A 12457-nucleotide genomic window follows, 5' to 3' on the forward strand; every position below is an offset into this window, starting at 1 on the left:
AATGAACACAGTGATCTTAACTTTTGCACAAAAACCCGCCAGCATTGCCAGATTAAGTTTCTTGCAACACTAACCAAAAGCTAGGGTTTGCAACATTGTGTCTCTGCTGGTGGCAAGCCCCAAACTAACCCAATTCTAAAGATTAAACCGTTTGACTGTAAGTTTAATAAGCAAAGACCCTCTAAAGCAGGGGTAGTCAACCTTTTTATACCTACTGCCCACTAATGCATCTTTCTTGATGGTAAAATTTTCTTCCCACCCACTTGTGCTCGATGGAAGTGGATTCAGCTTGTGCCATAGAACCCCTACCGCTCACCTAGAATCCTGAAACACCAATTAGTGGGCCGTAGGGACCAGGTTGACAACCCCTGCTATAAAGCATAGAAGACATTAAAATTTAAAGAAAATGCCATCTCCAAAATGTAATTTGTTCATTTGTAGAATACATTTTCTAATCATTTAGGTCATAAAGAAAACTGTATTTTTACTCTATATTTTCTTTCATTCAAGTTAAAGATTGCTATAGGGTATTAGTCAAATATAATTTGTATTATACTTTCTAAGTTGGAAATACTTAGAAATAGAAATATTTTGAGATAGAGAACAGAAAAATACTTACTTGAGTATCATATTCATAGTTTCATTTCGATCTTTACCTTGAAATGGTAGTGTACCAGTAAGCATTTCAAACTGGGAAAGAAACAAGCCCAGATCAAACTTTTAGAAAATCTAATTTTAATTTGGAGGAATTTTGAACTGGGGGTAGGAAAGCAGCAAGAAAATAATAAAATAACTAGACGTGGAATTTATGATATATTGCCCCATGAAGTTTGGAGGGCCATTAGTTAAAATGCAGCAATACTATTGGCAATTGATAGTTTGTTCAGCCATAGCACATACAGACAAACAAAATGCCCTTGGCTAAAATTCAGTCCATGAGTTTGTTGTAGTAGTTCATTGCCACAATAAAAAAGCACAAAGGAATATAAGATTCTTCAATCAAATGGTTATGCTAAAATGTATTAAGGTTTTCATTGTCAAAATATTGTGTGGTGAAATGTTTTCAGTTGCCATACTTCAGTTATTCAACACAGAAAATAACTACAAATTTCACACAGAAGTTAAGTATATTTTAAAACAAAAACTTTCTCAGATTTTAAACATGTGGACAATGGCAACAACATGCAGCACATCTGATTGTCATGTAAAATTAGGTAATGAAATATACAGTACCATAAGAACACCAAATGACCACCAGTCAGCACTCTGGTTGTGGCCTCGTCTGTTTACAACTTCAGGAGCCATGTACTCTACAGTACCACAGAAAGAATAGGCTTTCTTTTCTTGATCCACAGATTCTTTGCTAAGGCCGAAGTCTAAAATAGTATTATAAAATAGTTCACATAAAGAAACTTTGTGCCATAGGGGTTGCGAAACATTACAAGCTTGAACTGTGTATTTTTTAGGAGTGCATATACTATCATATAGCCCAAAGGACAGAAAAAAATGGGATGCAAAACAGCTGATCAAGGAACTCTCAAATTAAACAGAAAAATGACTGAAACATTTGCAAACTGCATGATAACACGGTATTCTTTTACTGTGTTATTTCTTGTACTATAATGGCTTCATGTGCTCAGGGTTAATTAATATGATATTATTAACCTAAAGGCAAAATGATGGAAGATACAAACAAAGTGGTTGCCATACTGTTCCACCAATATATGAGCTTCAATGACTCATGTGAATATTAATAAGTCACCCTTGGCTTATTATACTTCAAACAAAATTAAATAGTTTTTTTAAAGTGGATCTAAAAAAAAAAGCACTATGCTGGAAGACTGAACATAATCTGTACATACAATATAACATTTATTTTCAGGTATGCTTTCAGTTTATACTTCTGCTTCATTGACTATGCAAAAGCCTTTGACTGTGTCGACCACAGCAAACTATGGCAAGTTCTTAAAGAAATGGGAGTGCCTGATCACCTCATCTGTCTCCTGAGAAATCTCTATGTGGGACAAGAAGCTACAGTTAGAACTGGATATGGAACAACTGATTGGTTCAAAATTGGAAAAGGAGTACGACAAGGCTGTATTTTGTCTCCCTGCTTATTTAACTTATATGCAGAATTCATCATGCGAAAGGCTGGGCTGGATGAATCCCTAGCCGGAATTAAGATTGCCGGAAGAAATATCAACAACCTCAGATATGCAGATGACACAACCTTGATGGCAGAAAGTGAGGAGGAATTAAAGAACCTTTTAATGAGGGTGAAAGAGGAGAGCGCAAAATATGGTCTGAAGCTCAACATCAAAAAAACGAAGATCATGGCCACTGGTCCCATCACCTCCTGGCAAATAGAAGGGGAAGAAATGGAGGCAGTGAGAGATTTTACTTTCTTGGGCTCCATGATCACTGCAGATGGTGACAGCAGTCACGAAATTAAAAGACGCCTGCTTCTTGGGAGAAGGGCAATGACAGGCCTAGACAGCATCTTGAGAAGTAGAGACATCACCTTGCCAACAAAGGTTCGTATAGTTAAAGCTATGGTTTTCCCAGTAGTGATGTATGGAAGTGAGAGCTGGACCATAAAGAAGGCTGATCGCCGAAGAATTGATGCTTTTGAATTATGGTGCTGGAGGAGACTCTTGAGAGTCCCATGGACTGCAAGAAGATCAAACCTCTCCATTCTGAAGGAAATCAGCCCTGAGTGCTCACTGGAAGGACAGATTGTGAAGCTGAGGCTCCAGTACTTTGGCCACCTCATGAGAAGAGAAGACTCCCTGGAGAAGACCCTGATGTTGGGAAAGATGGAGGGCACAAGGAGAAGGGGGCGACAGAGGACGAGATGGTTGGATAGTGTTTTCGAGGTTACCAGCATGAGTTTGACCAAACTGCGGGAGGCAGTGGAGGACAGAGGTGCCTGGCGTTCTCTGGTCCATGGGGTCACGAAGAGTCGGACACGACTAAACGACTAAACAACAACAACAACAACATGCTTTCAGTGCTGCTCAACAGTGAATACAAGGACAGCACAGTTTATTAAATAAGTTGGCCTCCTAACAAGCCATTCTATATACACGCAGGTCCCACTATCTGCCCACTTGTTACCCGCAAATTCACTTATCTGAACACAAGGAGTTATGCCCAAATCTTGTTATATGCACAGCTGACTCAGAAATCCCAACAGCCAGAGTTTGCTCATTTACTTATTTGTTTGTGCTTTGCTCATCAGCGGCAGCCATTTTGGGGCAGAAATCATGGACAGAGGGAGGGGAGAGTGAGATAAGACAACTCAGAGAGCAGGAGAAGTTGGACAAATCAGTTTTTCCTTTGTAATTCTTTTGCTGGTTGGTTGCAGCCATTTTAGGAAGAAACCACGGTGGGACAGGGCAGAAAAAGATCATGGATTATAAATGTTCTCATAGGAAAAAAATGGAAATCATTAGCTCATTGTGTGAATGCTCACCCAACAAATGATTCCCTGGGAACTGTAAGTGGGGTCTGCATGTACAAACCTCTTGCCAAATTCTTGCCGTACAATATAACATGAAAATGTTCATCAATGGCAAAACTATTACTGAAAAGTCTCATTTTTATCTAACATAAGGAATTATGGATGTATTTTTAAAGCCATGTAGAAACATGCCAGTAGCAGCTCATATTAACAAAGTTGCTGCTTGGTTTAAAATCAGTTTTCCTCCAGCTGCTGTGATTGAAGTTTCAAGGAAAGAACAGGTTACAAGAATCGATCAAGTCCAATTTTTTGTAAAGCTTTTTCAGACCATTTTTTTAATCTTTACATGGCTTCCACCAGTGTCCAGAAGCACAGTCTGCAAGTTAATCCAATGGTACAAAGGCAAATCCAGCCAAGAAAAAGTAAGGGGAGTGTGTGTATTTGTGCATGTGTATGTGCATGCATGTTTAACTGTCATCTGTAATACTATCTCCCTCCCCCTCAGGATTTAGTTTAAAGCTCTCCTGATCAGGTTCACGAGACTCTTAGCAAACATATTCTTGCCAACTGCTATGAGGTGCAGCAAATGCCCATTTACAAGTTCACATCATAATAGCATTCAAACATAATATCATACAATCATATTATTAAATCAATCAGCCATCTCATTCAATCATAGAATCATTCATAATTATAATAACATTGCAATACAATACAATGCAATACAATTATAATATCACAATTCCATAATCATAAACACACAACACCATACAACCACACAATCAGATCAATATCATATAATCATAATATTTCCCAATCACAATAGCATAACAATGCCATCACCAAATATCATAGCCCTCACCTCCCCAGCCCACATACCCCACCCCGGCTGGCCAATGCAAAACAAATTTCAAGGAGAGGGAAATTAAGCCTCTCCCATTTTACACTGGTCATCAGCAACATGTGTTGGCGGAGCTGGATATAGGTTAATTTCCTTCATTAATGATCATATGATATGATTTGATGATTGTACAATATGATAGTGTGATATTGTGATGGTATGATATTGTTATATTGATTGTATAGTTGTGTGACCATATGATATTGTGACTGTATGATTTTGCTATTATGATAGTACGATATCATGATTATATACTATTATATGATATGATTGTTTGATATTATGATTGCAGGATATTATATTATGATTGAATAATTTGTTTTAGATCCTTGTGCCCCTTTAGAACAATACATTTCACAACTTAATGTTGTCTTCTACAAAGATTCATTGACTGCTAACAATGCCACACCAAAAGCTGAGTAAGCTTGACCAAATAACGTTTTCTCATTTCTTTTGCTGTGGCTATGTGAAATACTGCCAAAATTCACTCATAAATGCCTACTTTGCTTTTTTGTCCCTTATAATAAAGCGGAAGAGAATTTAAAGTGTGCTTGCTAACAAGCAATTTTCAACTATATTTTAGCATTTTTCTTTCTATTAAAATTGCAGCCTGCAAAATAATGCAATATTCCCCTCCATGACAGAAAGAACATTCTGTTCTAAATTCCAGTTCCCCTACGACTGCAGAAGCAAGGCAAAGGGACATTCCAGACCTATCCAAAGAACAAGACCCACTAACTGCTATTCAAGAAAGAATGCCAGCAAGTGAAGATCAACCAGGCCCAAACTGGATGTAAAGACATGCTTAGAGACCGGTACTTTGTTCAACTGACCAGAAGTACTGATCTGTCACCTCCCCTTGTCCCTTTTCTCCTAAAGCCATTCTCTTTTCTTATTTTCTTTTTAACTGAGGTGAGACACTTTGGGAGAAAACCATTTTCTACAAAACGTGACTAAAATAAGGTAAATGCAAACCATTCACATAGAACCCGAACAGGGATTTTACCAATCCTCACTCATCCTAAATTTGGGGCGAACCAGCTTCTCCCTGCATACTATTTTTCCTGTCTTATCAAGAGTAAAAATTGAAAATTTTGAAGGACTCAGATGAATTTTCTCTCTTTTGGAATGACTGAAAGACTAAACTCAGATTGTTTAGTATGAAGATACTTAAGGCAATCTACAATGATAATACCTCTACCTCTACTTATGCTCCCTACTTATGCTCCCTTTTCGATTTTTTTAGTCCCTCCCACAAGTGTGTAAAGCTGAATCTGCGTAAATAGTACTTCTATAGACGTATACAACATTTAAATCCAAGGTGCATTTCTGCACTTATACTACATTCCATCTACATGAGAGAAGTGTACTAGGTCTTCTTCCTGCTTATCTTTGGTGAACCTTTATATACTTTGGAGATACTAAAAGCAAATATTCTGTGTCTGCTATCATTAGGACATAATCCTTCATCTCTCTCATCAAACAACTGTGACACACAGATCCTGATACAAAACTAAGACATTAATATTTTTGAGGCTACAATCCTTTGTGTGCTTACTTGGGGAAAAACACCACTAAACAGAGTCTTACTTCCGAGTACACATGCAGTGGATTATTCTGTAAATTTCAGCAAGATGTCAGAAGGTATCCACCAATGAGTTCTTAAATAACTAAATGGTCAAACTGCCGAGCTTCTATTTTAAATATTTCCACCTGATTTATAAATTTCACAGTTACTATGTTTAACTGCTTAGGTTTTTTGTTATTTTTACTTTATGTGTCTTTTTTTATTAAACCACTGTGAAGAAAAGTGTCTAATACATTTATAAGCTGACTAAATATATATGAGGGCAATCTCAATAGCAAATGAGCTACAACAAATAGAAACCATGCCTGACAAACTGGGCCATCAAACTGGAACATAATATCTGCTTCCATCATATTTTTGGACCAAGAAATGGATCTAACAGCTGACATCCTCTGCAGAAAAGCAGAAGTAGATTAAAAGAATCATGAGGATATTAAATTATACTTTGGGTTCTAACCCACTCAAAAAATGCAGACAAGAACTGCTTCCACTTCACTGTTGAAAATCCTTTCAACGAGGATCGAAGGGTACTATTGCAAAAAAAGAAGGCATTTCCTTTGGGCAGCTGAGGTCTCAATTTCAGAGACCCCTCTTCTTGATGCAGCCTCCGAGCTCAAATGCCGTTCTGTTTCAGTGACTCCTTACAATAATCAGATGATTTCGCAGAAGTAAGGCATTGGTGGTGAAAAATTATATTCAATTCAGAAGCTAAGCCAATATATTAAAACATATTGTTGCAGAATAAGTGCTTTGGCCCTATATACCTAAATGACCATCTCCACCCCCATCATCCAGCCCGAACAATGAGGTATCACTCAGAGGGCCTTCTAGCAGTTCCCACATTGCGAGAAGGGAACCAGGTACATTACCTTCTCAGTAGTTGCACCTGCCCTGTAGAAAGCCCTCCCATCAGGTGTTAAAGAGGGGGAATCTACACACATAAAAACACTGTGAAAATGTTTTTTAAAAAAAAGTTTTGAAAAAGGCATTGAATTTTGCATAGCTCACTACGTATTACTATCTAGTGTCACATTTGTATATTGCACTTTACAACACATTTAAAACGTTTTATTTGCAACTGTGTAGCTGAGTCCAGAGATAAACAATTATATAACTTTCCATAGACATCTGAAGACAGCCCTGTATTGGGAAGCTTGTAATGTTCAATGTTTTGTTGTGTTTTTTATATTCTTGGACAGGGTACAAGAATGAACGAATGAATGAATGAATGAATGAATGAATGAATGGAATTCTTCTTCATCTTCTTCTTTTTCCCTGATTTAATTAAAAATCTCCAAGAAGTGCTTAACAGTCAACAGGATGGTGCATGAGAATATGTGAGCTTGCTGGCTAGGACACTGGAGGAAGTCACAACAGCTTACAACCTGGCTAGAAGAAAGTCATTTCTGGCTATATGCACAAGATCCTGGCATACAATAACTTCTAAGTCTAAAATGATTGAAAATGCACAAGAAAAAATGCACATAACAACAGCTATGAAAAATTCAATGCAGTATCTCCTGCTACAACTTTTCAAGATACTTATATATTTTTTAAAAGTTATGTTGGTAAGTTCCACCTACCTGTTAACTTGATATGTCCTGCTTCATCAAGCAAAATGCTGAAAATTAAAATCCACATTCACCAATACACATAACAGGAGAATTTATAATACATTTAATTTAGCAAATGAAATAATAATTAAACCAATATTATTTATATACAGGCATTTCCCCCCCAACCTTATGTGGAGGTTATGTTCCCAGACTCCGCACATATATGTGAAAAATGGGGGGCACTATTGAGAGACGCTGGAAAACAGCTCTCTCTCAGCAGATCCCATCCATCCCATCAGTTTTCCCCGGGCAGCTATGTACCCTTGGACATGCATGCCCTGCCTGCCTCCAGTGACCAGAAAGTTGAGCTGTGGGTTGGTAGCTGTTTGGTTGCAGGTGCCCAACACTGCTGCTGGGCTTCTCAGCACTCTCTCTAGTAGTCTTGGAAGTTGCTGTAGACTGTTTATTTTTTAACTAATTTCTCCCTCACCCCTCAAGAAATAATGTTGCTGCCTATTTGTTGGGGGGCAAGGGAGAGGGCGATCAGAGGGCAGAGGGACTCTCGGATCCTGTCCAAGAAACAAAACTGACACAAGCGAGTGAGCGAGGGATGGGTAGGTGGGCAGAGGCATGGAGCACCCCCACCCCACAATGGCTCTGCTGCCAAGGAAGAAGAAAGACAAGGAGGGTGCATTAGTGGAGGCGGCAAGACAATCGGAGCGGCCGTGCAAGCTGTTTTTCCCCACTCTCCAGGTCTCTCTTGCTCTTTTCGCAGTGTTTTGGCACCATTTCCTGGTTTAAATCATTTATTTATTTCACGGTGATGCGTCTAAACATGGTCACACGTGAGTGGAATGCGCGTAAGTGGGGGGGTGCCTGTATTATATTAACAAATATGCAATACTCTATTTTCAATATATATTAGAAGAATAAAATATCTAAACTTCCATGTGATTCTATATTCTGATTACAAAAAAGGCAAATAAATCTTCGAACAAGAGTACTGTAGTAACGGATAAAATACATTTTACTTTACTTTTCTGGCTTCAGGTCCCTGTACACAATTCCCAAGCTGTGCAGATGATCCAAAGCAAGGGCCAGTTCTGCGAGGTAGAATTTCACATCTTCCTCTGTAAACATAACCTAATAAGAACTATATAGATTTACATTCTGATCTTGTTAAATTTCTGCATATCTAAGATGACTATAAACTCCCGTAAGATCTAAAAAGCTGTGATGCATGTATCCCCCATAATCCAGGATGATGGGAGCTCAGGCTGTATATAGGCCATCAGAAAAGACAAGCTAGAGAGGGCTAGCATAAATCCTGCTAGCTCCCAACGGAACAGATATTCAGATCATTCCTCCTTCTTCCCCTCACCCCTGCTAAAAGATGACTGGGATGGACAGAAGGGAAGTAGAATGATGCTAAACTCCCTAACAGATCATCATGTGCTCTACTTGCACACCCACTCCCTCCACATGAAATAAAGATCTGAATGCAGTCCAGATACTCCTTGGTATAAAAATGCTGATAACTGATTTCAGAAAACAGCCATTTTATAAAAATATTCTGCAACTTGGAATGAAGTAGGTAGAAATGTAAATGCCAAAGTAGTATATATGAAGTATAAAAATATTTATAGAAGAATATTTATAACAGGTGGAAGAGATTCAAAGCAGAGTCAAGATTTTCATTTTCTCTTGTTCCAAGGAAAAGTTAATACTTAAACACACATTCCTGTTTTAGGAATGAGCAGTTGTAAATGGGAGGCATATTTCTCAGTCCATACTGTATACTGAACGAATTACAGGACAATCCTATGTATACAGGCGTCCCCCCACTTACGCGGGGGTTACGTTCTGGGGGCCCCGCACACGTAAGTGAAATTGCGTAAAATGAGGAGCGCCCCACTTTATTAGGGACAGTGTGTGGGGAGGAGAGAGAGAGACTAACCCCAGAATTTGCCCAAGGCTGCTGCCAAGCCTTTCTCAAGTCTGTCTTTGTGCCCGAGGGGAACCAGTGTGAACAGTGCTGGCAGCTGGCCACAGAGAGCAACGGCCAAAAAGAACACCCAGCAGAACTATCACAAGAATAGGGACGCGGACACGCAGCCAAGTGGCAGGGAGAAGGTATCTCCCGACCCCACGTCAATTGAAGGCTGCCTTCCCTTATTCAGTAGAAGCCCAGAGCAACTTCAGGGCAGAAGCCTCGAGCAAGGGAAGGTCTGTCTGTCTGTCTGTCTATTTATTTGTTTGCTTGTTTGCTTGTTTGTTTATTGGCTATCCACATAAACGTGGTCGTGCATTAATGGGATGCATGTAAGTGGTGGGGTGCCTGTACTGCTCAGAAACACCCCACAGATTGAGTGTGCATGGGATTATAGCCTTCAGCTCATAAAAACCAAAGAAAGTTATTTAGGTTTAGAAGGAAAAAAAACTTTTATTGGCACAAATCAAGATGTCACAGAGAGGTGGCACGGTTCTGAGTTCTCCAGAATTCAAGATCATGGAACAGAATCCAGAAGCTGACCTCACGGTTACTACATCAGCCTTATTTTTGTACTCTTTTGTTTTTCTTCACTCTTGTCACTCCCTACTTTGTGCAACATCTTGCTTGGTGAACAGTCCTGGATAACTCAAAAGCTTGCCACACTTCTGTGACATTTTGTTTGGTCCTGGTGAATGTTCTTCCCAATCGCGGGTACAGGAGCCTTACCCAAAACACACCCATTACTGGAAACTCTGCTCATTTAATTAAATAGGCCCAGCTACTTACAGTTTTCTAAGTTGGTATGTCTTTATGATATATGTACTAATGTATATTCAATATATATCATGCAATGCACAAATGTGGAAGGACAGGGTAAAAATGTAAAATTACAAGATAGTCCATTTTGCCTAATGTAAATATTAATTTTGTTTTCAAAATTATAGAAATACGTACCTCTTTGGATAATCTTGTGAACACATCTCCTCCCCTGAGAAAATCCAATATTAAATATAGCTTCCCTTCAGTCTGAAAAGCTGATTTGAATAATCATAAGAATACTTCATCAAAATACTAAATTAATACCAGCATGCTTATCTAGAACTCTAAATATTTTAATACTATTTACAAATTAAAAGTACTCAAGACTTTTTCTACAGCAAATATCTAATTTTGTATCCAATTTTACAATTAAACCTTTAAAGAAAGCAGACAAAAGCCATGAAAGTTAAATTCATCACATGCTTGCATTCTTATTTGCATACGTAGAAACCTCAATCTAAATTCAAGTGAACTTTATTGAGACAGGAAAGCAAACATGTAACAAATAGGCTTCATGAGGGAGTAGAATTAGCACTACAATTTGGTCGTGTTGAGGCAAAAATTCCATATTTAGCAATGTGGTCACAGGTTACCAAGATGTCATACATCACATACAAGATGTCATACATCACATACAACTTCACAGTGGTGTGAAGGGTCCTTTTAAAAATAGCTTCTTATAAAACTACGGCTATTTCCAGATTGGCCAAGAACAATTTTAGGACAGACCAAATAGTGCATTGAAGAGCTCATTCAGTTCAGGGATTGATCATTGTTAGTTTCATGCATTTTCACTATCAGTTTATCATGTGTTCATTCATAAATAAGTTCTATTTTGCTTTCCCATCAGTCAGCAAATTTCCCCCCAAAATCTGTAAGAAAATGCATATTAGAATTTTCATTTAAATATGCATTTCAATGGACACAAAAATACTCACCATAGTGCAGTTTGACAATAAATGGATGATTTACTTCTACTAATATATCTCTCTCCATCTTTGTACGAACTCTATCTCGAACTGCAAACAGAAATGGCTGTTATCTATATTAAGCAAGCTACCTGAATTAAATCAGCTGCAGAAAACTTTATAAACAACCACAGTTTAGTTAAATGGCTATTTTGACTAAGAATTTGAGGGAAAATATATACAACAGCCAGAATTCACCAAGGAGTTTCTGTACACAAACCACTAATGTTTATTCTACAAAATGACTCTCCTTCACTGGAGAAGGTTGGATGGCCATCTGTCAGGGATTCTTTAACTGTGATTCCTGCATTTCAGAGAATTGGACTAGATAACCCTTGGGGTCCGTTCCAACTCTACAATTTATGATTGCACTGGGTCACCAACCAGATTCACACACACTGCAACAAAAAAGTCAAGAGAAATTCACTGCAGTAGTATGATTTACAGGTATAACACGATATATATGGAGAGGCCATATTTTAAAATCCATAAATCACTGCCATATCTGTTTAAACCTTTATTAAGACAAGGCCTAAAAATATGTCATTTAAAGCTAGGGAATAAAGACATGCTTTTGAAGAGAGTGTAGTCTTCAACCTTGTTTTCAGTGTTCAGGATAAATAGTGGAACAAATGCCCCTCAACATGTGCAGAGTCCTTTTCACTTAACAGGGATATTCTGTCACTATATTTTACATCAAAATGAGCAACTGCCAGGCAGGATAAGCCCAGGCACTTTTTAGTCAGGAAATCAAGCACCGATTTAAGATGAAGGAAACAACTGGTTTAAACAGAAGTCTGCCATCATTAAGCCACACACTTTGAAATAATCAATAAGCAAAACCCATTGAACTATTTCAGATGTATGCCCTTGAGGACTGCAGCCAAACACTTCAGTCCTACAACATATTTACTTAGGATATAAGTACCTTCAATTGAACTTGTAATTAACTTTAGTATAGGAATGATTATTAAACTATAAAACAAGGCATGGTTATAGAAAAATGTATTCACCTGGCCCCTAAAGATAAGTAATGAAGGAGTCAGGAAAGCTTCCCTACAGAGAGCATTCCACAAATGGGAGCCACAGCAGAGAAGGCCTGTTCTCCTGTTGCCACCCTCTGGGCCTCTGGTGTAAGGGGCACATGAAGAAGGGGCTTTAGCCAATGT

The 12457-nt window shown here is 38.3% G+C and overlaps 1 protein-coding gene across 2 annotated transcripts in view; it reads right to left on the bottom strand.

Annotated features, from left to right (window-relative positions):
• RPS6KA6 (ribosomal protein S6 kinase A6) overlaps positions 1–12457 on the bottom strand; it is a 58045-nt gene that overhangs the window by 18738 nt on the left and 26850 nt on the right. For both annotated transcript variants that reach the window (XM_053375034.1, XM_053375035.1), the window contains exons 5-10: positions 11259–11339; positions 10456–10535; positions 8545–8651; positions 7536–7573; positions 1234–1376; positions 620–690 (exon numbers count right to left, since the gene is read on the bottom strand). In XM_053375034.1, coding sequence (XP_053231009.1) covers positions 620–690; positions 1234–1376; positions 7536–7573; positions 8545–8651; positions 10456–10535; positions 11259–11339 — 520 coding nt within the window. The remainder of the gene's footprint in view (positions 1–619; positions 691–1233; positions 1377–7535; positions 7574–8544; positions 8652–10455; positions 10536–11258; positions 11340–12457) is intronic.

The sequence above is a fragment of the Podarcis raffonei genome, chromosome Z (genome assembly GCF_027172205.1).
Source record: "Podarcis raffonei isolate rPodRaf1 chromosome Z, rPodRaf1.pri, whole genome shotgun sequence".
NCBI classification, from domain to species: Eukaryota; Metazoa; Chordata; class Lepidosauria; order Squamata; family Lacertidae; genus Podarcis; species Podarcis raffonei.